Source organism: Athene cunicularia (assembly GCF_003259725.1).
Source record: "Athene cunicularia isolate RWA chromosome 15 unlocalized genomic scaffold, athCun1 chr15_part1, whole genome shotgun sequence".
NCBI lineage: Eukaryota > Metazoa > Chordata > Aves > Strigiformes > Strigidae > Athene > Athene cunicularia.
The window spans coordinates 12,380,260-12,403,534 of NW_020799121.1; the positions used below are offsets into that span (position 1 = coordinate 12,380,260).

At 38.0% G+C, this 23,275-nt stretch overlaps 1 protein-coding gene across 1 annotated transcript in view; it reads right to left on the reverse strand.

The window, feature by feature from the left end:
- Positions 1–23,269, reverse strand: part of DNAH10 (dynein axonemal heavy chain 10) — a 55,809-nt gene extending 32,540 nt beyond the window's left edge. Inside the window, exons 1-32 of the mRNA XM_026860066.1 lie at positions 23,260–23,269; positions 21,150–21,295; positions 20,265–20,370; positions 19,474–19,589; positions 18,760–18,985; positions 17,902–18,059; positions 16,948–17,178; positions 16,115–16,305; positions 15,460–15,658; positions 14,519–14,713; positions 13,722–13,892; positions 12,833–13,009; positions 12,310–12,483; positions 11,541–11,710; positions 10,663–10,814; positions 10,097–10,261; positions 9,211–9,418; positions 8,508–8,664; positions 6,846–7,322; positions 6,531–6,689; positions 6,093–6,209; positions 5,918–6,020; positions 5,508–5,686; positions 4,645–4,856; positions 4,188–4,344; positions 3,519–3,752; positions 3,284–3,406; positions 2,294–2,527; positions 1,557–1,780; positions 806–1,075; positions 527–710; positions 93–227 (exon numbers count right to left, since the gene is read on the reverse strand). Of these exons, the coding sequence (XP_026715867.1) occupies positions 93–227; positions 527–710; positions 806–1,075; positions 1,557–1,780; positions 2,294–2,527; positions 3,284–3,406; positions 3,519–3,752; positions 4,188–4,344; positions 4,645–4,856; positions 5,508–5,686; positions 5,918–6,020; positions 6,093–6,209; positions 6,531–6,689; positions 6,846–7,322; positions 8,508–8,664; positions 9,211–9,418; positions 10,097–10,261; positions 10,663–10,814; positions 11,541–11,710; positions 12,310–12,483; positions 12,833–13,009; positions 13,722–13,892; positions 14,519–14,713; positions 15,460–15,658; positions 16,115–16,305; positions 16,948–17,178; positions 17,902–18,059; positions 18,760–18,985; positions 19,474–19,589; positions 20,265–20,370; positions 21,150–21,293 (5,748 nt within the window). The 5' untranslated portion in view covers positions 21,294–21,295; positions 23,260–23,269. The remainder of the gene's footprint in view (positions 1–92; positions 228–526; positions 711–805; positions 1,076–1,556; positions 1,781–2,293; positions 2,528–3,283; positions 3,407–3,518; positions 3,753–4,187; positions 4,345–4,644; positions 4,857–5,507; positions 5,687–5,917; positions 6,021–6,092; positions 6,210–6,530; positions 6,690–6,845; positions 7,323–8,507; positions 8,665–9,210; positions 9,419–10,096; positions 10,262–10,662; positions 10,815–11,540; positions 11,711–12,309; positions 12,484–12,832; positions 13,010–13,721; positions 13,893–14,518; positions 14,714–15,459; positions 15,659–16,114; positions 16,306–16,947; positions 17,179–17,901; positions 18,060–18,759; positions 18,986–19,473; positions 19,590–20,264; positions 20,371–21,149; positions 21,296–23,259) is intronic.
- Between the last annotated feature and the right edge of the window lie 6 nt (positions 23,270–23,275).

Genomic DNA, 23,275 nt, shown 5'->3' on the forward strand with positions numbered 1-23,275 from the left:
TATTCAGAAGTTTGGAGTATGTCCTTATCCTGAGCCCTGAGAAAGAGTAGTAACTGGCACTTTATCAGAGAACACAGATCTTTAACTCTTACTTTGAAATCCATGCCTTCTCCGCAGTTTGTCACTACACACAGCAAGCCCAGTGCTTTGGCCAGATCTTTGGTTGTTTCTGTTTTCCCTGTACCTGCTGGCCCTGCTGGCGCTCCTCCCAAAAACATTGATAAAGCCTTTAGAGACAGACCAAAAAGCAAAGCAAAGCTTTGATTACATTTATATTAGGTCAGTAGCAAAATCACAAATAAACCCTTGGGTAAAAAAAAAAAAGCCTTAAATTTTATCTGTGAATGCATTCTATATTATCTCTGATGCAATCATGTTAGATGGACATCACAACTGGTTTCAGATATATTAGTCTTCGCATTGGCATCTAGGAGATAACGGGAAGTGTCAATAAAACAATTCTGTGGTTGACTAGAAGTGTATTTTTAAAGGGTTGGTTATTAAAAATCTCCTTGAATATATATACCTGCGTGAGTGTAAGATAAATACGATCTGTCAGGGGGGTGATCACAAGGCGTCCATTCAAGCCCATATACTCATAACCATAGGAAAATGTGCCTGTGCACTGCCGCACGGTCAGTTCATCTGGCGCTCGGTCCCAGTAAAAACGCAGCTGGCTTTCCCATTCAAACTCCTGAGCCTGCAGAATGCTGCACAAGAGAGACTGGCTCACATGAGGTAAAAGGATAGAAATACAATTTATGCATTTGGTGTTTTCTCAATAGGCTGTGGGGGTGGTGTTTACCTGTCTCTTACGAATGTATCAACAATGTCTCTGGCATGAACATCAATAATGAGAACAGTGTTGTATTTTTTCCTGTCGTTTTTGCTCAAAGGCATTGTAATGCGGGTAACCAGGTCATCAATTTGCTTATGCATTTTTTTAGCATAAAGTTTCATCGCCTGTTTTTCTCCCTTCTTCACTTTCCGAAAGACATCTTCTACTTCCCAAGTCCACCACACCTGATTAGCAGCCAGCACCATCATACCTTGGTAGAGTAACATCCAATCAACTCTGTGGGAAATACATATAGTGAGGGAGTCTGAGTTACTGTTTATTCTAAGTAACGAATCAGGACAGAAAAATAAAAAGGAAAAAAATGTTCCTCCTATTTCTGCAACAACTACTACATGAGCCTAATTTTACAGAGATGTACAGAATTCTATCAAGGTGTGCTGTAGTATTTCAAAAGCCTAGGAAGTACTCTGATAGAAAAGCTGCATATTCCATGTGTAAAGATTGCCAAGTGGAATTCATAGTGAGAAAAACATACTGTGCACCCAACACTAAAAATAAAAACTCAAGACTTAGGAAATTAGATACAATAGATCACACCATTTTTTCTGGTCAGTTAAAATACTACGTATGTGTGTATTCATATCCCTCCACATACAGAAACACAGGCTAAATTGTGTAAAAATTTCTTTTTCTATATTGCTAGAAGTTCACAGTAACACATAAGGTATTTGTATTATCCTTGACACTCTTGTTTCACCTGCTTCTGTCTTCACAGTATCGAAAAATAGCTTCCTTAGTAAGGAGTCTGTTTGTTCGTCTCATTTCTTCTAGCACTGCTGTCATCCAATTCTCCACTCTGCCTTCTGCAGCTACAGCCTGGCGAAACTCCATCACCTCCCCCTCAGCTGAAATCATGGCTGTTGCAATTTTCTTATCACTATCACCATCCTGAAACCTCAGGGAGGCTATGTTATCATACATCTGAAATGCACCAACAAAGAAATTCACTGGCATTTTAGAAATAAAGCTGCAAAGACGTAAGTGTACCTAGCTCCCATTTAATCTTGAAAGAAAATTGCCATGGACTCTAAAGAGAAATAGATCTGACTCGTAAGTAATCAAAGACAAACTCTGACATATAGCTCAGCAGCCCTACTGCAAACAAGCAGATGATCTGGCCCAAATGACGTTGATTTTTTTTTCTCGAAAATAAAGATCTATCAGGAGCTACAGAAATCATCTTTAATGATTGATCATTCTGGTGTATCTCTACCAATGTTCCTCTACCATAGCTGCTTCTGGCCAGTACAAGAGACAGGAGAGACTATTGATCAGATTGGATTTGGTTATTCAGAAGCTTCTTCAAGATGCTGCCAGGACACTCTTTGCATGCAATAAATATTAACGCACCCTTAAGAGCATGTACAGTATAGTCTGTTAAACTTTTTAAAGCATCTAAAAGCACAGGGCACTGTGGAAAGCCAGATATTGTACCTTTATCATGTGTTCCTGGACACAAAGTGGGCTACTGCTGCCAAGGATACTAAGCAACTCCTCATCAGATATAAAGAAAAATCTTGGGAAAGCATTTCGCTTGGAATCCAAATAATCGTTCAAGCTTTTCTGACATTTTTCCAGCACATCATTTATATGATGGAGGTCTGATAGACGATTTGGGGCTTCACAGGACTTTTTAATTGTTGGTTCTTTTACAGTTTCATCCATTATCTACATAGGGAGAAAAGAAAGTTTAGAAAATACTGAACAGCAAGGGATTATACTAAATTATATTTAACTAGTGACAAAGCACACAAGCAGCACAAGCAACATAGGTTCTTACAGAAGTGAAATAGAATTTTAAAGATTATTTCCTACTATTGCTGCAGTGCTGTATGAAAACATGAAGATAGTATGCTTTCAGAGTGGAGAGCATGGAGATACTACTGTAAAAGCAAGTGTATCCCAAGTCATGCACGCATAAGGATATACCTGACTTTGCTCCTGTATACAGTGGTACTTCAAGTAAAGGACAAACACAGCATTTCAGAATCACAGAATTATCTCAGTTTTGCAGATGGGAAAAAGAAAAGTAAGCCATATTCATACTGGGAATATCTGTTCAGTGGCATTAGACCAGCAAAGACTTCTGTGCATGTATGTAGATCCTAAATCTACAGAAACACATCTAAGCTTCTTATTATCATGGTGAAGGTAAAAAGATGTGTCCAATGAAAGGAAAAGGGGATTCTGCCTGCTCGGTACTGCCAGCCAAGGATCACACCTCTGCCCAGCTTAGCTAAATCAGGAGAATGTGTATGACAGATGTGAAGTAAAACATCAGAGTTCCTGGGTTCCCAAAGCTCATATACAATTCATTATAACATACCATCCTCAGTGCTGCAAGTCACACAGAAAACTACAGCTACCTATGAAACTGGAGGCTCTAAATAATTACACTGATCACAAGTCAAGTCAGTTACTTGCCTTTTTAAACATCCTGTCTGCACTGTCAAATATTTTGGCTTCCTCTGGAAGCTGTGATCTGATATCTCCACCAATAAAGATGCTCTCCAGGTACATCCATTTTCTCTGAACCACCATCCAGATCTAAGACACAAATGTTACCACAAAAAAAAAAACCAAAAAAAACCCCACCAACAGAAAACCTTGATTATAAGTAATAAACATTAATTATTTAGTCCAGCACTTTCCTCCCTACCTCAATTACTTCACCAATCAATGACAGAGTTTTTTCCCAGTGGTGAACGGTTAAAAGGAAAGGACCCACAAATCGACTGCTCAAAACACTCTGAAGATTGACATTGTTGTCATCAAGAATCTCTAAAATTTCATCTACAGATCCCAGAATAAATCCTCGCTTCTCAGTGCCTTTGAAGTACATTTGCACAGTGAATTTCAGGTGTTCCCACGTTTCTGCTATTTCCTTCACACCCTGCATGTGAGCATAAAAAGATGCATGCTTCAGTCTTCAAAAACTAGAGAACTATAATCCTAGCATAAAAATTAAATCAATTCATTCAGCAAATTTTTTGCACAGACTTTCTAATTCTGGTTTATAAAGAAGGGTCTATTTCAAAATGTCATAATGGAAACAGAATGGATCCTTCTTCAGATCCTTCTTCATAGGCCAGACTTGCTTATTGTAGTAACAGCAATCCAACACACTGCTGCCAAAGCCAAGGCAGCTGGGATTCTGTGCCATGTGGTAGCTTAGTAACAGAGCTACTGGTCTTACTTGCCATCAGTTACATCATGGCAGCTCCCTGAAGATGGCCAAACTTGCTGTCACGCCAATATAAAAATCTCAAATAAAACACTGACTGTGGTCATCTGTCTTTTAAGCTTTATTATGATTTTTTTACATTACCTTCTCAATGCTAAGTTCCTTAACAGCAGTTCCAACTATTTCACTGATAACATCTGAGTGTCTGTGAAGTTCCATAGCAAACATATTCTCCAAAGTGAATGTTTCTGTTGTCATTTCAAAACTTGTTCCTGTTCTCTTCATAAGGTCTTGCCAATGTCTGTTTTAAAGTGACACATCAACAGTTGTAGCAACCCCCATACAGTAAAAATGAAAACAACTGTAAATTAATATATAATAGTGAAACCATGTTTAGCACTTTAGTGTTTAAAGAACTAGTAGTTTGAATACATAAATTATCCTAGTCACCTTGCATGATATTACACAAGTTCATTAAGCAGAAAGTAAAGTTTCAAGCTGCAGGACATGGCTTGACGCCAGTAAGTAAATTAAAAGTTTTAACAAAACAAACAAAATCTTCTTGTACACAGAAAATGGATTTAAATAAATCAAAGCAAACCTTTCTCTTAAAGCTTCATTTTTCAAATCAAGCAACAAAGGGATGGAGTCTCGAAATGCCTTCATTTTTGTTTCCAAGTGTAAGGCTACTGGCATACCCCGTACTTGCTTGGGCAGCTTTCGAAGGGCTTTAAGAAATCCTTCAATGCCTTCCTGAAGAAACTGGACATTGAGGTTTATCCAGAGTGTCTGAGACCATTCCTTTTTAGCTGCCTGGGAACAAGGTCATCAGGGGGAAAAAAGATCATATTAAAAAAAAAAAAAAAAAATCTTTCCACTACAGTAGGATCTAGAGACCACAGTCAGGATACAGATGTAATTGTACTAACATTTTACAGAGGAAGAGACAGGTTCATGTCCAAGACAGATTCATAGCCAAACACAACCAGTTGTATAGATATAATCAAAAGGCAACATGGAGAACAGAAAAAGCATCCTTAAGAACATACTTTACAAGGCATTTTAATTTCAGAAAAATAAATCATTAAAAAAAAACAGTTAAGATCAATTAAAGCCTGAGATACCCATTGTCACCTGTACACGTACTATATCTAAAAGTAGTTCCACTGAAAGGATCAGGAGACTTTTTCAGTAAAATACCACACAATAATTATTAGGGGGGGAGGGAGGTCTGCTCCTATCTGATAATAGTACGTGTTTGATCCACTTGGGAGACATTGTTAGTCCTGTACTAACCATTAAAATCATTCCATGGTGATAGTCAGTGATAGGTCACAGCTTATTTCACACAAAGGCTTAGAACAGAGTAGATGTTAACTAGAGGACAGCGCAGCCTCTTCTACCTTTTCTGTGTGTATGTGCACAAATATGTGTGTGTCTGTGTATACACAGTGCAGTACTTACACTTTGTAATTCTTGAATTTCATAGATCTGCTTTAGACCTTTCATATCGTTCCGTGCTTTTATTAAGTCAGGGTACACTGTAACTGGCAAGTCAAAAAGTTTCTCAAGACTGCCCAGTTCCTGATGATTTTTTTCCAGTTTTTCTATTTCTTTTTCAAAAATGGCCATGAGTTCTAATCCTGGGAGAGGAGAAGAATTTTTCTAGATACACAATCCCACAGATCATGGGGAATAAGACAGCATTTGCATATAGTCTGTAGAAGTTATAGTACTAAAAACGTCACATTCCTGGTTGATCAGTTTGTATGTTAATAAGGAAAGTACAATTTTCTTGTTTTACATAAAATGTGAAGAATTGTCTGAAGACTGATATTTTTAAGAGGTCACTTTACACACATTAATCCACTTACCTTTATCAAGATCTTCCCCAACAGCACCAGGGCCCTCGGTCATGAATTTATGGTAGAAATCTTCCAACTCTTTGCTGTAGTCCTCAATTTTTTGCTCTGTAATCTAAAGAGAACAGTGTTTAAATTGTTTTATTTCCATTTCTAATTTGTTTTCAATATTAATTACAAATATTACCTTTGTGAATGTTCGTTTTATGCCTCCAAGGTTGTGATCAACTTCTGATGCTTCAAAGAAGAGAGTCTCCCACTTTTCCTTAATCTTGTCGGCCATCTCTTTCTCTTCTTTAGCTATCTGAAACAAAACAAGTAACGTCTCTCACAAGAAATAGTCACAGGAAAGTGAGGAATATCTGCTCACATCACAAATTTGCAAAACACAAAACTAGCATTGAAGTGATCTGAATCAGATTTAAACACATGCAGTATGTCTATTTTCAAGTAGAGATACTGTTCTGAGAAGGGGGCTTGGACTGGACAATCTCCAGACTTCCCTCCTAAACGTCAACAATACTGTGATTCTGTAAAATGTCTTAAAAGGAGAACATCTAGTCATTCACATATGAGGCATTTGTGCCCCTAGCTCAAACCTGAAACATCTGAGACAGACACTTACTGGAATATTGTACATTGCAAGAGTTCGGTATCTCTCCCAGATGTCAAGGTATTTCAGTTCCACACTGAAGGACATGTCTTTGATCTCTGCAATTGTGCCAAGGACAATTTTGAGATCTTCCAGAGAATCAGGTGGTCTCTTCAGACTCTGTGATAATCTCTGTAAAAAGTAAAAATAATTTCCAGAAGCAACTCTGACAAAGCAATTAGGCAGAATTTTACTGATGAGTCAAACACAAAACACAAGTAAATAACATGCAGACTCATTTTTCAGTCTATGTGATGAAGATAACAAAACCAAACTGGAACCACCTACCTGAATCTCCTCCTGAAGACTGAAAAGTTTCTCTCTTGCAGACTCATTAAGCAACTTTCCAAGTGAAATCACCCAGCCTCTAGCATTCTCCTGCACTGTGAAGGCTAAAGGAGCCAGCTGAAGCCTGATAAATTGCTCATCTTTAATCAAGGGCTGTTGAGTCACTTCTTGAGTTACCTTCATATAGAACTGCAGCTCTTCATCAAAGGTGATACAAGCAGGCTTTTCTGCAGCTAACCTCTCCATGACTACACCTTTGTCTAATTTCCACAGAAGGTGGTAGCTCTTCCATTGGTTCAAATACTTGCTGAGAGAAGCCAGGAGTTTGTGGACGTTCTGAGTGATGAGAACAGCCTGTTCAATTATCAGAGGGTTCTGGGAAATGTCACTGTAAAAGCTGAAAGTGATAACTTCATCTTCCTCAACATGCTGAGGAGGGCATTCGATACACGTACCATGCATCCATCGTACAAAATGCTAGAGTTTTGAAGACAGGGTTGAAAAATAGTTACTTTATGGAGAGTCATTTTAGTCAAATCATTCATAGAACCACAGAATCATTTAGGTTGGAAAAGACCTTTAAGATCATTGAGGACAACTGTAAACCTACCACTGCCCAGTCCATCACCAAACCATGTCCCTAAGTGCCATATCTACATGCCTTTTAAATACATTCAGGGATGGTGACTCAACTGCTTCCCCAGGCAGCCTGTTCTAATGCTTGACAACCCTTTCGTTGAAGAAATTCACCATTATTTAGGAGACCATGTAGAAAGTGGTGTGAATGATTTCTCAAACCAATTGTTTTTTCTGACAGCAAGAAAAGAGATTGCATTTTCTTATAAACTTGAGAGAAGAGTTAGTTTCATCCTAACAAAATCTTTCCATGCATTACTCAGTCTGCTTTTAAAATCTCCACTGAGCAACAATATAGCATGACACAGAGATATAGGTATTCAGTCAAAGAGACTGGATGCACCAGTGGAGCAGAACAGCAAATCTGAGCATAGAAAGCACACTTAACCTAAATTTATTCATTTCAGGTGACATCTGGAATCATTTCTCTGTCAGCACAGGGAACACCAACACAACATTTGGCTTCTTTTCTGGAAAGCAGTTCAGTGTGAACATACTTATGCAGGGAAATATTGCTACATCTTTGACAGCAAGCTAGATATTTCATCTGCTGAAAACCTGTTGTCCTGGATGCGTCCTAGATGCCCTTCTCCCAACATTTTCTGAACTGTTTTTCTGATGGTTTTGAGAGCTGTAATATAGAGAAGGCTACTCACCTTCTTTATTCAACCAACTTATACATACATCAGAAAGCAACATCTGCAGTGCAATCTGAAAAGAATTTCCTTCTGATGTATGCTGGTTTATAGAACTAAATCATGTCCTTACACTGACAAAACTGCTGAAAAGTAATAATTCTGCCTGAGTTAAAACTGCATGAAGCTTTATGGCATTTTTTTTCCCTTGTCATCAGTTAAAATTAGGACAGTCTGTAAAATTAGAACAGTGTACTGGATATTTTGATTTCAAGATAAAGTAATATGAATCTTCCCTTTGACATTCATGCTTGCCCAAACATAAAGCAAGATTAATTCATTGTAATCACAAGCAAACTCTGGCAACAAGTAAATTTGTAGCAAAAATCACCTTCGTGACCTCAACACAGTCTTGGATACATTGTACAGTCATTTTGTCAATCTCAGTGGCATTAGGTTGCAAGATTATCTCAGGAACAGATAAATCAGCTTCTGTTTGGAACAGTGGCATGTTTGTAAGAACAGCTGTGTTAAAAGCCTGCAAATTCCTGGGAAAGGAGAAAAAAAAAACCATGTCAAAGACAGTAATAATCAGGTGCTGCCCCCCATGGAAATGCCCAACAGAGACTGCAATTATCAGGTATGTGATTAGATATGTAAGCAGATCTGTCCGAGGTCAGTTATCACCAATTTCAGCTGGAAACACTGATGTGTATCGGAGCAAAACTACCCCACTAATACTGATTTAATGCACAAGCTTGACTAGCTAGAAGAAGCTATTGGAAGGAATGAATGGGGATAACCTGGTGCAAAATGACCTTGAGACTACGGTCAACTCCACTGCAAGAGTCCAGCCAAGAAAGCACAGCGAAGCCAGCTGAGCATGGACCAGATTACAAAGACATGGATCGTGAGAAGAGGAGATGTCTGGGAAGCTTTTACAACCCTGCAATGCTCTATTGTAATAATATCTTGCTTATAATACAATCCTTTATGATATCTTGCTACAGGAACCTCCTTGGCCCCACCTGCTGCAGAACAAGTCAAGTAAAATCCAACAATGGAAAATTCATTAAAGCAAACAATTGACTTACTTCACAATTAACTGTGTCAACACCTGATAAACCCTTTTTTCCCAGTATGCATAATAGGAAGTTAAGTTTGGAGATTTGCCACTGTTCGTATTGGCAACTCGTCTTTCCACTTTTATTAGCAGTTGTGGAATTGCAGAATACTTTCTAACCATGTGTGCCACATCTTTTGCTCTTTCACACTTAATGTACTCAAAAAATTCTTTCGCTTCTGCAAAAGATAGAAAAAATAGCATTATTAACTGCAAAAGACCTAACAGACTCGTGTACTGTAATAATTAGCTGGGCTTTATTTGTGAACATGAAATTGATTTTGTATAGTGATAACAATTATCTTCACTTATTAATGCTTAATTATTAATATTTCAGCCGTATGGATTCAATTATTTAATAACAACCATTAGATGTGAAAGTAACTTTTTTAAGACTTACAAAGCATTGAAAGAAATCTGATCCATCACCCACTCACTCAAGTGACAGGGAGACCTGGGAGACAACCACCTCACTGCAATTTCCATCTGAGGAAACCAGTTCAGTTCAGATAGCCCAAAGGGAGCTGACACTCCATGCAGATTGTAGCTCCAAGACTATGCTACTGCATATGAGGACAAGGAAATCAAAGGAAAGCTAAGGGGAAAGTGATCCAAAACAAGGTAGGCACAAGTCAAATGATCTACTTGTATACTCATCTTGATGTTTTTCTTATTGACACCGTCAGCTTTATGGTACTGAAGCTCTGCTTGTGCTTCCTCTGTTACACCATGAAATACTACCATAACTAGTTTTGGTAACAATTAGAAGGGTTGATCTCAGCAACTAAAAATGCAAAGTAGCAGACAGAGCAAAATAAAACACTGTAGAGCTCGGAAATAAAAATATAAAGACTTACTAGGAAGTTCATCACCACTTTTTGAAAGCGGAAATTTAAAGAGATTTGTTGATTCTATGAACAGAAGCTTCTTGTTTATGTCTTCAGAATTATTATGAATCTGATGGACAAGTGATTCAAACTTCCTGATGGCTTCTGTACATCGGATAATAAAGTCACCAATACCTTGAAATAAATCACAACCATTTGTTGGGGTTTTTTTCATTTAACAAATATTTCACCAATGCATCAAAATTTCCACAACCAGATGTGTTTTATCTCTGAGAATGAACTGATGCTCTGCTGAAAGATTAGATGATTTCTCATCTAATCCTGCATCTAGCTCCCTTACAGCTGTTATCCAAGGTCTCCATCAATTTCCAGTGTTTTAAATATAATGAACTCAGTGTTTTAAATATAATAAAAACATAATTCTGACTCTGACCATGGCAATAAGATGTACCATGTAGGGATATGTTGCTGTCATATGACATTAATAAAATATATATATATAGAGTGCAGAATTGAAGAGATTTTTTATCTGAAAATCAGTATCTGAGGCCATTTAAAAATAGTATCTCCATTACCTAAGGAGTTCCAATTGAGCCTTCTGTGCCCTGATTTGAATACTCTCCAGAGTTCTTCAATATGGTCATCAAGAATTTTGGTTTCTGCTTCATTCAGTGTTCCCATCAATTTGTGATAGCGATCCAGCATGTTTTTCAACCCACTTGTATACCTAATGAGTGTAAGAAACACACCAAAACATAAAAATCAGGATTTTCTGGAAATACAGCTCTGAACTCAGATCAAAGAGCAGATCACTTCCATCATTCTGTTCAGACTTCCATATAAAACAAAATTTACACACTGAATATGTATTGATTATAAATGCAATTCATTTCCTATTGAAAACAAAATAAAAATTTCATATAGCTCCAACAGTAGCTAGACCAACCTCTCCCACTCCAACTCAGAAAAAGTTTTTAACAGCCTCAGTTTGCAGCACATAAATGAACTTAATAGGTGAACTTTAAAATCCAGTTAGGGCTCCTCTTGGCATCCCTGTGTGCTAAATGCCTGTGATAATTTGGGCAAAAGCAACTTATCCAAAGATGCACAAGAAGAAAGTGGCAGTGCATTTAAATGTGAGCTGAAATCTAAATGGCACTAACAGCTAATTGCAAAACAAATTACTTTCCTTGTTTTTTCTGAGATTTGATGAGATGATAATTTGTATGACATAGTCCTACAGGGTGAAAGATGCAGACAGTGCAGAGAAAAGCTTATTAGTGCAACATGGCCATTAATAATTTTACCTTTAAGAAAAAAAAAAAAAGTGACTAAGAGCTCTCACATTTCCAAAATTTGATGACTCAAGCTTGGCCCATTCTAGTTAAGAGTGAAATCACTTGTAACACTGCTGGAAGTCTGTATGTGAACAGATATTCTGATATAGCCTTACCTAAGATATTTGTCTTCCTGTAATGCCACATATCTTGCTATTTTGGGGACTGGAAACCCTAGTTGTTCCATGTACTTTGTTTCAGTGATAATCTCGTGAAGTGTGGGAGAAAAATTCACTATGAAGCGGACGCTTTTCTTTGTGGTGACAGACTCCTCTGTTACAGAGCTCTACAACACAAGGAAGAGCAGCGGAAAGAGGAAGAACACTGAACAGTTACAATGCAAGGAAAAGGTTAGCTCTTGGAGACGTTTGAAAAGGCAGTAGGTAAAAGCCAGGATGGCTCATTCAGAGCCTGTGGAAATGCCTTTAAAATTCAACAGCAACCTCAGCATTCTAGTTTCAGAAATTATATACAACCACATCTTCAGTGAAAACTGATTATACAAAACAAATCAAATCCCCTCTGTTTACATACTGAAATCCCAGTAGAAGTTCATAGTCAGATAAAAGTTTAGTTAGAAAAAGATTCTGCATGATCTCTTCTAGGAACCTACCTCCACCTACTTCAGTCCTAAGTTTTGTTCTAACATCCAAAAAATGTTGCACCCAAACCCCAAAATTAACAGGAATTACAGCACAGAAGAACACATAGAGAAATAACATCCATCCATTTGCCAGGTCATTCAGCAACTATGTCTTCTAAAGGACCACAAAAAATTCTGATCTTAGAACTTTTGAAATTTTCCTTGCAAAAACTAAAAAAATCTCACTGATCATTAGATAGGTTTCAGTTCTTCCCCACAGAGAAGTCTATTTTCTATCTCACCTGCTCAGAAGTCTCTGGATTATCATGGGTTGCAGCCCCACTAGTGATGACAGTCAGCAGAGTATTTTTCAATAACACAGGGAGTATCTGTTCTGTCCCATCTCTCCACTGATTGTATTTTTGCTCTTCATACTCTTTCATCGTCTTGGCCACTTGAAGATATATTTGTTTTACCTAGAAAGGAAAATTCTGTATAACTCATTTTAAAGACCACGAGGAATGTGCAACTAACCTGTCTTAATATGGTGTCTTAATATGGTTCCAATTTATCCTAGATGAGAGAGCGAGTAATGTAATTAATGCAGACAATGAAGAATTCAGGCTCTTGAATTCTGTCATTGATTCTGTCACTGTCTCTCTGGGAAACAGTGGGAAGGTCCCACTCAGCTTTTCACATCAAACATGGTTTGCTGCATGCAAAGATATTCTTGGAATTTCCCCTCACATAAGAACACTTTCACATCTATAGAAGAAGGGTATGAAGAAAGTATATCTTCATCAAATATCAGAAGAATAAACGTACTTCCTTTCCACGTTCACTAGCAAGCAAATCCTCTACTTCTTGAAATCGAATAATAGTGTGTTTGATCCGATAGAAAAGAGATCGGGACCAGTATATTGCTCCAGCCACTGGAGGATGATTCTTGTACAACGGTGGATCCTTAAGGTTCTGAACAAAGATTTCCTTAGCAATTTCAACCTAGAAGAGAATAAAATATTGCAAAGAATCTTTTCTCCACCACTTGTCCATGGTCAGTATCTAACCTGGTACACAGCACAAGCTCTGAAGCTAATTCCAGCAGCAGGATAAAAAATCATTTCTTTGTTATGCGTCTCTTGTTTGTATTAACTGAATTACAGAAAATGTTTTCCTTTCTATAGCTTGTGAAAATGCTATTGTGGCAGTTTTCCTGTAAGATTACATTTTATCATTAAACTCTGTTCTTTGAAATATCAAGAAAAATGCTATGACATGAAAAGCATTCCAACATACAGTCTTCAACACGTCAGAAATTATTTCTGCCTTCACAGTTGATCTCTGACACCTTTCAGTCATACCATGAACTTGTTGTCCATCACAAGAAAGCTGTAGGGTGTGATAGCTGTGTTTTTTCAGATAGGACTATGTTGAACTGCTGTTCACAAGGTAAAGGAATAGCTGCAAGCCTTTTTGCATTCAGAATTCATGCAAACATCTTCCAGCTCCCACACAGTGCCACACACATACAGATATGCACATCCATTTCAGCAAATTAACTATATTATTTCTCCAATAGGCTCCAAAAACAGTGAGAGCAATTATTATGTTTATTTTGTAAAACTTCTCAGTCTTTCAGAGAGTAAATGACACCGTACAGAGATTTATGATTTTCACTAGGTAAATAACTTCATGTACTACATCAGTTAATTACCTCTTTACAGTATCGGTCCAAAATATCACTGAACTTCATCATCATCTGCTTATTAATGGTTTCTCGAGAGCGGATGTGTTTGAAGTTTAATAGCATGTCAAATGCAGCTTCTGCTGATCGAAGGGTCTTAAAAGAGTCATCAATAAAGTTTTTGGTCTCTTCTTCAATAAGCTAAACAAAGGAAGAAGGCCAAGAAATCCTGTCACTTACAGATTCATCTTGCGAAACCAAGAAAAGAAGGCAAAAAAACCCACTTTAATAATAGTGGTCAGGCATATTTTTATTACTTTTTGTCTCACAAATTACTAACAAACTGATGGCTTTCCAGCAAGCTGCAGGAAATTAATGTTAATTAATGTGTCTGCTGGGCAGGTATATAAATCACAGAAAACACTGTAACAACTTGTACTTCGTGGTACTCTTAGCTGAGGGGTGAAGGACTGAATGAATCCAGAAAAGGAAGTTTTACTTCTCCGTAGGACCTGATTTAGACATGTGAGCACTAAGCGCAGGGAGGTCATATGTAGCCTCTGCTCATGCTGTAGCGATTGTGCCAATGAACTACAAGTGTGCTTCACCATTTTCAAGATAAAGTGGAACTATAAACAAAAACTACTCGGAAACACAATACTGACTTTAAAAATTGGTCAAATTCCTCACATTTTCATTCACATATTTACTCATATATTCCTTTCTTTCACAAATGTACATTTTCTTTAAATGAAAATGTCAATATTCTAGATGGAATTTGTATATAGAAAGTAATGAGGGGGAGAATCACAGTATATGGTACTTACTGAAACAACTTCTCTAAATTCTTCCATAATTAATTTCCAGTCATGTGCACTTTTGATGCTAAAAGGGTCAAAAGTCAGTTCTTCCATGGGACTAGTTAGTCCATTTACTCTTCTCAGTAGATCATCAACATGCTTTGGATCCCCTGTGACAGCTTTCAGTTCAGGACCAAATATACTGTGAAACTCTTCAATGACCTGTTAATTCACAAGAACATACCAGAAAGCTTTGTTTTTAATGGGGTGTTTTTCTGTTTTAACACATCCTTCAAAAAATAAAAAAAGCTCAGAGAATGTGTTATGATTTACATTTTGTGTATTTCTATACAAGACACTAAGTAGCTTTATGGAAAAAAAAAAAAACAAAACCACTCTGCAGGCCTAACACTTCAGTTGTTAAAACAGATTATACTCAGCTATTGCTCTTTTTTATTCTACTTTTCATATACACAGTTTTTACATTCATAGCCTATAGCATCTGACCACTGGTGGACCACTAATATTGTTAGTTACCGTGACTTCAATTAGCCTAAACATAGCACCTCTCCATGCACACGTTATCCTGCAATTGATAAACTGATTCATGTATGGTCAGACCTTATTTTATAGTATACTGAAATGGTTATTTTATCTAAAACTACATCATTAGGCTAGCAACACACAAAAATTGGATATCTGTGGAACAGTTGTTACTAGTCTGCATGTCCATAACAGCAATGTACACGGTAATATCTTTCCTCAACCAGTACCTTGAGAAGAGTTATTTTGTCTTCAAGCACTAAATGCAGCTTTGTTGGAATCAAAGGCACTGCTCAGGTGTTAAACACAAAACCATTCACAGAAGGAAAGGCTGTTAACATTTCAACAACTACAATACAAAAGAATCTCCTTTACAGAGTAAGACACTGATCACACAATCCTTTATTTATTATCTGTATTACTACCTGCAAAATATCATACAGATCTTGACAGACCGAAGTCATATAATCTGTTTTTTCAAATAAACGGTTTTGGTCAAATTCCCAGTGCTGCTCTCTTCCTGATTCTTCAATTTGGGCACGAACAGTAAAATAACATTTCTTCCATTGTTCAAGAGTGCTTTTGGCTTCTGCTATTTTCTTTTTCGCAGCAGCTCTATCTTCTCTATTAACCAAATTGAAACAGTTAATATACTATAGACAGAAGAACTATAGACAGAAAACTGTATCTTGGCTGGATTAATATACCCTGGCTTAGCAGCTTCTAATTATACAAGATCTAGGCAAAAGTTGTAACTGTGAAATCTTAATTTTCAGTGTGATTGATTTGGAAAGGAGATATTTTGATGCTACTTATGCCACTTTTTAACCACTACAGTTCTATTGGTTTTATTGATTTCTGTCCTTTTGAGACAAAAGAGGACAAGCACCTATTTCTTCAGGACTGATTCAGTAATTTATAAAAATTACAAAAGAAACTGACTTTTAATTGACCTTCTAGTACAACTTCAGTTAGGGAAAAAAGCTGAAACACATTTGATGAAGTTATCTACTGCACCTCTTGTAAAACAAGCAAAGCTTTTAATAATACAGCCTAGTTAAACAGGAATACAGTACTTACTTAAACAGCATATGCAAATCCACAACTTTGTATACTCTTGCTGAAATTTCCCATGCAATTTGTTCCATAAGGGCTACCATCCATTCATCCTTGTTGTCATGCCGTGAGATAATCCATATCATTCTCAGAGCATTCATCAGTGAAGGTATTGTATCCAAGACAACATTAAACCCAGTGCCATATGTTAAATTCTATTAAATGCATTATAAATATTGTGAATAAGATGTCATGAAAATATACAAATTCATATTCAATAAACCAATATTTATTCTATAAATATCTGAAGGTTAAAAAGTCTGTTGCTTTATTAAATATATTGCCCAGTCAAGGAAACACCCTGGTGCCTAAGGATGTACAAATCTGCACTCATTGCTCCATATGCTTTTTAGGTCCTGTCTCATTAACATTCTCTTTTCTCTAAAAGATGTCCCAAGACTGGTTATAGCTCAACTCTTTATTTGAATGTTTGGATGATCTTCAATAAAACTTAAAAACTGAGACATCAGCTCTAATCAGTCACAGAAGCTACCTCAAAAAGGGAGTAGAGAAATCCTTGTTTTCCCCAATTCAGCTATGCTATCAAATTCTCTCAAGGTTGTGATTTACAAACCAAGCTGTTCACAGCTCCAGGCTGGGTTTCTGCTTTCAAATATCAGAACAACTCTAACTCAAACCAAATAAGCAAGCTTCTTTTTAATTCAACATAAAAAAAGCTAGAGTATATCTTTATTACTGATAAAAAGTACAAAATAAACAAGAGGTGATTATATCAACAGAGAAAAACTCAGGTAACTACAGTTAAAACTTCACAACGTTTTCTTAAGGATACATACCTTCAAGTGGCATTCGAGAGTTGAAAGAAACTTAACATTATCTAGAGCTTCCGCATTTTGTTTTCTGAGGTCACTTAAGACCACCTGTAAACCTCCAATATGCTGAGATTCAGCTTCCTGTAATATTTCCAAGACTTTTTGCACTTCTGGAAGCTTTGTCTGTTCAGTAAGAGCACTTAAAGTATCATTTCTTTCATGCCAGCGGTCAACTTCTGCAAGTGGACCATTACCCTACCAGTAAAGTGGAATAAAATAAAAATTCTAAATTACCAGTATGCAGAAGTGAAAAGCTATAACCAGGACTGTATTTGTTCCTTCTTTTCAATATTCTGTATGATGAGAAAAACCTGATATGATTCAACTATGCAAAAAACCCAGACAGATGATAATTGAAATCAAGAGTTTTACACACACTGAGGGGAACTGCTTATGGGGAGTATATCCCTGAGTTGGAGCTGGAGAGACCATGCTTGACAAAACTTATGTGCAAGTAACTTTGTGGACATGAAATCCCTCAGTATGTTTAATGCTATTAGTCATATGTGTAAGTGTTTGCAGAATCAGAACCTTACAACTGGATTTTTTTTGTTTGAGAGAGGTCTTTTTCAAGCAAAAATATAGTTGGCTTTTAAAAAGAAAAAGAATCACTGCAGCTTTTAATATTTCATGTCTCAGAAGAGCACAGATAGCAAAAGTACCTTAGTTTTCCACAGTTATCCTGTGTGGGTAGGATGTGCAGTGAGTTACTTTATGTTCTATTTATATTCTATTTCCCAGAGTCATGCAGTTCTTCGCTACTTTTGTTCTACTTTACATCAATTACTAAATGGTTCTCCAACAATCAAACATGGAGATGGATTAAAAATTAGCACAAACCATTCAAAGAGATTCTTGTGGGGAAATGAAGTAATGTCTCCTGGAATAAAAGCAGCTTGGTGTTATAGGCAACATTACCTGTGGAACCTTTTTCAGTTGTTTCTCTAGAGCTGTGGATATTAATTTCTGCCAGGTCACTGCACAACCCTCCAGAGCTTCAACTACTTCTGGAACTGCAGCAAGAACAGCCACTTCTCCATCTAGATTTACAGTTGGCATCACCAGTTTAATATCTTCTATTGGAAGAAAAGGCATGGAGAGTTAACTGTCTTGTTCCATCAGCACTGGTAAAGTAGCGTCACTGAAATGGCTTTCACCTGCCATTTCGTTAGCTACTCCAGGACAGGTAACATACCACCCGCTCTGCCTATCTGAGAATATGGCAAAATACATCCAGATGCTGCGCTGTTAACACGGTGCAAGGAAAGATATATTCCTAGAAATACATGAAAAGCTCTCAGTTTTCAAGCCTTAATCTAATCTCTGTTACGAATTAGGATTAGGGCTTTGCAGAAGAAATTATCAATTTGCCTCTGCCTCTTATAGGCCACTACGTTCTCCTTAATAGCATGACCGTAGCCCCTGTCAGAGAAAGGATGCTAAACACCACATGAAAGTCTCACTCGATCCACCACTTTCCATACTCTGCTATGGTCTGAGTCCCCTGAACACTGCTCAGCAATGAGGCACATTTACCCTCTCTATTCTTACTCCAGATTGAAAGACTATCACTGATTTAATCCATTTCTCCATACTGCCTGCTATGCTTCAGGGTAGTGCAAATACTACTGTTATCAGCAAAGAGAAAGTTTAATCAGGTCTGGAGCTTCCCCGGAAACTGTCTGTATTTGTTATTCTATATAAAGCTGTTCCTAGGTGAACCTCTTTCTGCTGTCATGTACCACACCACAGTGCTGGCACAGGCAGAACACTCACCTTGAGCTTGTTGTATAGTCTGCTGAGTGACACTTAACAATTTTTGTCCATTCATTTGAATCTCATTCCTCATCTGAGTATCACAGTGTTCCACAGGCTGTTCTTTCTTTTCTGCAAGCTCAGTCTCAGCGAAATTCCTTTTTTCAAGATCTGTTTTTTCACCATCTGGATGAAAGGAAGGTTCCTCAGTCTGCTGCTGACTATAGGAGGGAGCTGGTGAGAACACCTATAATTCAAACAAGTACCACAGATTAGGTGGTGCATATTAAAAAATAAAACAATGAAAGTCAGCTTACTAGCAATTCGCTTAAGCATTGGATATGTTGTTTGAAAATTTAATTTAAGTGCATCTCCTTTCCATTTTACCTCTTTAGCATCACTCTCTCTGCCTCAAGTTCTGTGGGGGAATTGCTCCAGCATGTTTTTACAAAAGTCTATCAGCATGAAAATAAAAATATTTGGTGTCACACTCTTAAATGTTTCTCATATAGGGCCAAGCAATGAAATGCTGCTGGTCTCCCTATCTTTACAAAAATTTGGGAAACAAAATATCAAATAAGTACATTAACAAAAACTCCATTTTGGCATATGAAGGTCACTCATTAAATATTAGTATTTCTTATGCATAGTCCATATGGTCAGCAGAATACTAAAGAGGCAAATCACTCCTAGAAACACTCAAGACTCCATATATAAAAGCTGTCACACATTTACCTGTGCGATGGCATTCTTTAGCATCAAAAGAGTATCATCTGTCAATACACCAAACTTTATCACTTTAGGAAGGACCTCATTAGCTTCAGCCAGGTCAATAGGTTCAGTAACGCTTTCTAAACAGTATACAAACAATTAGCATGAATATAATTATTTGATACAGAAAGCATGTTGCTGCTGGGTGAGCCCACATAAATAATGTTTATACTGTGGCGGGTCTCTGGCACTAAATTAACATACTGTGGGTAGATCCTAGATACAGGTGTGGAAATACCTGCTCCTACGGGGCTAGAGCTAGATACTGAGGTCTGATTGTGACCAAAACCAGAGCTACTCCAGATACTGGAATAACTATTGTCATTGGTTAATCGGTAAAAGTATGAACTATCAGAATAAAATATGTGCTGTTGTGTATCAGAATTTGAGTCATGTCAGGAAGTTTGATACCCCAGCTGTGCTTATCAGCACCTCATGGTCTGACTTTCACATCCAGCTCCTCATCCTCAAAACACTTCACAGTTTTAGCAGTTTAGTAACTAAATCCTGTTAGTTCTTCTGAGTGCAACGTGAAAGCTTGACCCTTGCTGGTAAAATGCAGAAGATAAGTAATTTTCCATAAATTTTTATGAAAAGCATTCCTGATTCTTGGTTCTAGTCTGAGAGTATTCATACTCAGTTAATTCAGATAGGCACTATCCTAGATCCCAGTCTCTATCACCTTTTCTCAGTGTGAAGTACTGTTTAATGCAAAGACTAAAAATGCTGATCCTGCAGTTATTCAGGACACATACCTTTGGTGTCTCTCAGAAAATATACAGTAAAATCTGACACAAATTCTTCAGGAATCTCATCAAGAGCCACATAGAAACACACTTTGTCAACTTTCCCTTCCTGTAGCTGAAACAGAAAATAACAAGGAAGTATGACTATTGCTGTTTGCTGCCACTTTTCTTAACAGCAAGAAAATGTTTTCCTGCTGTGAACAAAAAGACAGAATCATTAGTTTAACTCCATTATCTTAACATCGCTGCCCAAGTAAACTACTAACATTAATGAAATGTTACAAAAATCACTCAGCTAACAGTAAAAACCATTTTGGAAACAATGTTGATTTCCAGACCAACAGGACTAAAAAGCATTTGTGCCTGAAACATAAGAAACCACTTAAATGCCCCCCATACCTTCCTGAGAACAGGCAAACACCTACTCCCCTTCCACCTGCACCTCAGTCAGAAACCACGTTCAGACAGAAACCCTAGACTGCATCCTAACCATCTAATTATGTAAAAGACTTCAGGTACAAAAGCCTTTGTCCACTGTTCCTTACATACTCCTCCCATGGTGTTTTTATCTAGCAGTTATTCTAACTGCAACTTTTATTTCACAAGCAACTCTGGGAATAGCTAATGCAGTACCTGAGTAACTCACTGCTGCATTTTCTCATCAAAAGTCAGTGTTTTGCCAAGCAAATTACCTTTGCAATGTCTTGCTAGTCAATGTCAGAGGCTACGGCAGGCCATTCCTTTTGAATGGCAATTCCTGTTCTTGTGAAATATTCTGTTCTGGGTACTTGCTCTGCACCACACCTCCTTAATTTGCCTACCAGTTTTACTGAAATATTTGTGTCAGAAAGCCAGCACAGACACAAAAGAACAGAGGAAATACAACAGACTTACCTGTGGTGTGTGTTCCATACTGTCATTTGCCAATCTTTGCCCCAGTTTACTCAATTCAGATGCAGTAGAGAGAGCTGGTACATGACCTGACACACTTTCACTGTCTGTAGATTGCAGAGGGGATGTCTTGCTTTTCTGAGTCATCCCTATGAAAGAATAACACAAGAGAACTCAACTAAAGAACAGGTATTCCATGCGACGAATCCATAAGACGAATCCTTTCAATTTTCTTCTCAAACTAAATGACTGAGCATTTCCTTCCATCTTCAGCATCATCTTTCAACAATCAACCATCCAGATTTGGTGTTAGTCGTTCATTTTCCCACAGGGTAGCACTATTGCTGAAGATCTGAAACCCAATAAGCAAGTGATTGTACTGCGTTCCACAGGCAATTGGTCTTTATTTACAGTATCCTTACCAGCATTTTTCAATTCAATTTATTTTTTAATGACAAAATAAGTTGATTAGTGCATTTCAAGATGAAACCACTTTGTAAAAGGAAATGCAAACAATTAAGGGTTTTGTCGTGCCAGATCTATGACACAGAAAATGCCTGTGGTTATGTCATGAACAAAAGTGATGGTGAACAGGATGCAGGAACAACTGCATCAATTCCAGGGCCAGTCAAGAATTTCAAACTTTATTTTATACTGTCTTTCAAAAGGTGCACCAAGTTCTCTTTCCCTTTCAGCACAGGCTTCTGGACACTTAAAAGAAGTAGAAAAGACATAGCTGCATTCCCAACTGGAAAGACCATGCCGCTTTGTGTGCTGATATTAGTATCAGGCAATTATAATCCTCCCCGTTTTACTGCTTTTGAGCATTAACCTGCAGCACTGCAGCTGCCTCCATTCAGAGGTGCAGAGTGGGAAGTTGAATTGTATCATTCCTTTAGTCTACTCACACCCACACCAGGCTTCAGCACTTAACTTCCGTGGTCCTATCTTTTTTGCACAGTATGAACAAAATTCTTTTACGGATCTAAAATACCAGGCCATGACTTTGCTTCTGCAAGTAACTCTTTCAGAAGCTTGTGGGAGTTACACAGATACTGAGAGTAGAGAATAGAAATTCTGAGCCATGGAAAATCATTGCTGTCTCTGACACCCTTTCCATCATTTTTTTTTTTTTCCAAATTTTTTTCTGAAAGGCTTCTCTGCAACACTATGGTTAAAGTACTGGACCAATCTTAACTCTTTACAGGACCATGACTTTTATCCTCAGTAAACTACATCAGAATAAAGAAGAGAACTTGCAACTCTTAAGACAAGAGAACTTAAATGATTCCTACTGAAGGGAACATATTCATTCTATTTATTTTAATAAAATCAGTCTCCAAAAATCTGAAATTATAAAGCCAGTAAAAAAAGTCACAAAGACTAGATGAAAGATCTATGTTTGTGGTTGGATTTTGTTCATCCCAGTCAGCCTCTTTCCATCTGTTTGGAAAAGATGAAAGAGTCAGACTAGGTTTATTCCAAAGGAGCATCCTGAGGCAGAAGCTCTTAAGAAAACATTAACTAGCCACACTGCCCAGGATACCATCCACAAAATCAGATGTGCTTGCCTGGGAAAAGCTGTTGATGTTACAAATACTGCTGGATCTGCTCACATGAGTGAGTCACATTTAGCCCCCGTGTCAGTTTGGCCTGCAACGACTACACTTTGGCCACTCAAATCACCTATTTCCTTCTCATGCCACAGAGGAGGCTTTTTCAGTCAACTGCTCAGGAAACAGGATATCTGGGCCTTCCACCTGCTGCTCATCTGCAAACTCATCTGCATCACCTGTGTCCTCACACACACAAAATGAGGAGAAAGGAGGAGATAACCCCTCTGCAGCAGGGATGGTGCAAATCCCACCAAGGAGAGGAGAGAGGTCAGGGAAATGGGTGGGATTGGAGGGGTTTGGGAGGGGTGGACACAGCCCAAGGGATGGAGAGGCAGGGAAAGGGGTAAGGACGGGGGTAATAGGGCTCGGCAGAGGGGGCAAACACAGGCCTGAGGGAGGGGGAAACAGAGAGCTGGGGAGGGAAGGGCAGAGCCAAGGGGCTCGGGGACGGGCAGTGCCCAGCGCAGGGCTCCGCAGGCCGGGCCGCGGGGCCTCACCCGCTGCCTCCTGGCC